This window comes from Sinocyclocheilus grahami, unplaced genomic scaffold (genome assembly GCF_001515645.1).
Source record: "Sinocyclocheilus grahami isolate Dianchi unplaced genomic scaffold, SAMN03320097.WGS_v1.1 scaffold16714.1, whole genome shotgun sequence".
NCBI lineage: Eukaryota > Metazoa > Chordata > Actinopteri > Cypriniformes > Cyprinidae > Sinocyclocheilus > Sinocyclocheilus grahami.
This window is the reverse complement of record NW_015516238.1, coordinates 1,804-3,081: the sequence shown is the minus strand read 5'-3', so window position 1 is coordinate 3,081 and position 1,278 is coordinate 1,804. Positions and strand designations below refer to the sequence as shown.

General features: G+C 38.9%; 1 protein-coding gene across 1 annotated transcript; it reads left to right on the top strand.

The window, feature by feature from the left end:
• Nucleotides 1-104: 104 nt before the first annotated feature.
• LOC107579336 (tumor susceptibility gene 101 protein-like) lies at nucleotides 105-1,272 on the top strand. Its single transcript, XM_016265178.1, has 3 exons — nucleotides 105-412; nucleotides 596-835; nucleotides 947-1,272. The coding sequence occupies exons 1-3, from the start codon at nucleotides 137-139 to the stop codon at nucleotides 1,034-1,036; spliced, it is 606 nt and encodes a 201-aa protein (XP_016120664.1). The 5' UTR covers nucleotides 105-136; the 3' UTR covers nucleotides 1,037-1,272.
• Nucleotides 1,273-1,278: the final 6 nt, after the last annotated feature.

Here is a 1,278-nt window from a genome sequence, read left to right as displayed (position 1 = left end):
TTTAAATGGTAATGATATTTACAATATTACTGTTGTTTCTGTATTCTTGAACAAATAAATGCAGCCTTGGTGAGCATTAGAGGCTTCTTTCAAAAACATTTAAGAAATTTTCCCGACCCAGCTTTTGAATAGTAGTATGCATAAACCCATTCCAAAAAACTGTACTTTGATACACTTGCAAACATTTGAGTTTTCTTGCTGTGTTTCAGGACCCACCCGTGACGGCACCATTGGTGAGGACACAATCCGTGCATCTTTGGTTTCTGCAGTCAGTGACAAGTTGCGCAGGCGGATGAAAGAAGAGATGGATCGAGCACAGGCAGAGCTGGATGCACTGAAAAGGACAGAGGAGGACCTAAAGAGAGGCCACCAGAAGCTGGAGGAGATGGTGACCAAACTAGACCTGGAGATGGTACAAGAGACGTTTTGTAAATTTAGATTTTTACCTTATTGATACTTGAGCTAATAGTGACTTATGCTTTTACCTCTACTGTAAATATATACTTTCTAGTAAATCCTTCTTTTAACAAGGTATTGTATAAATTAAATATTTTATGAAATACAAAATAATAATGTGCTTTCCATTGAATTGCAGGCTGATGTGGACAAAAACGTTGATCTCCTTAAGCAGAAAGATGATGAGCTGACTGCTGCTCTGGGAAAAATGGAGAAGCAGTCTGAGAACAATGATATTGATGATGTGATTTTGCCCACCGCTCCTCTGTATAAGCAGATTCTGAACCTCTACGCTGAAGAAAATGCCATAGAAGACACAATCTTCTACTTGGGTGAAGCGTTGCGCAGAGATGTCATTGACTTGGATGTCTTTCTTAAGGTTAGTCTCAACTGTACCCTGTGCATTTTTTGTTACTGTGGTCTAAGCTGTAAAATGCAATATTTGAGTATATGTTATACAGAGTATTCTGTTGTGTGTGTTTGTGTGCAGCATGTGCGCCTACTCTCCAGAAAACAGTTCCAACTGAGAGCCCTGATGCAGAAGGCCCGGAAAATAGCAGGCCTCAGTGACCTGTACTGACCTTCCCAAATAAATCATTCCCCCTCTCAGCTGTAACACATGCACTATATGGCAAGGATCCTACATTTTATCCAAGAACAGGAGGTTCGGGACCCTCCTTTTTATAAATCACAGTCTTTCTAAGTACAGAAAGATGTGAAAGGTAACTAATATACCCAGGACCAAAATATTCAAGTTTACATTCATATCGTCATTATTAAAAACAACAAGTGCTTTGAATATATCTTTATTATGTAAAAAAT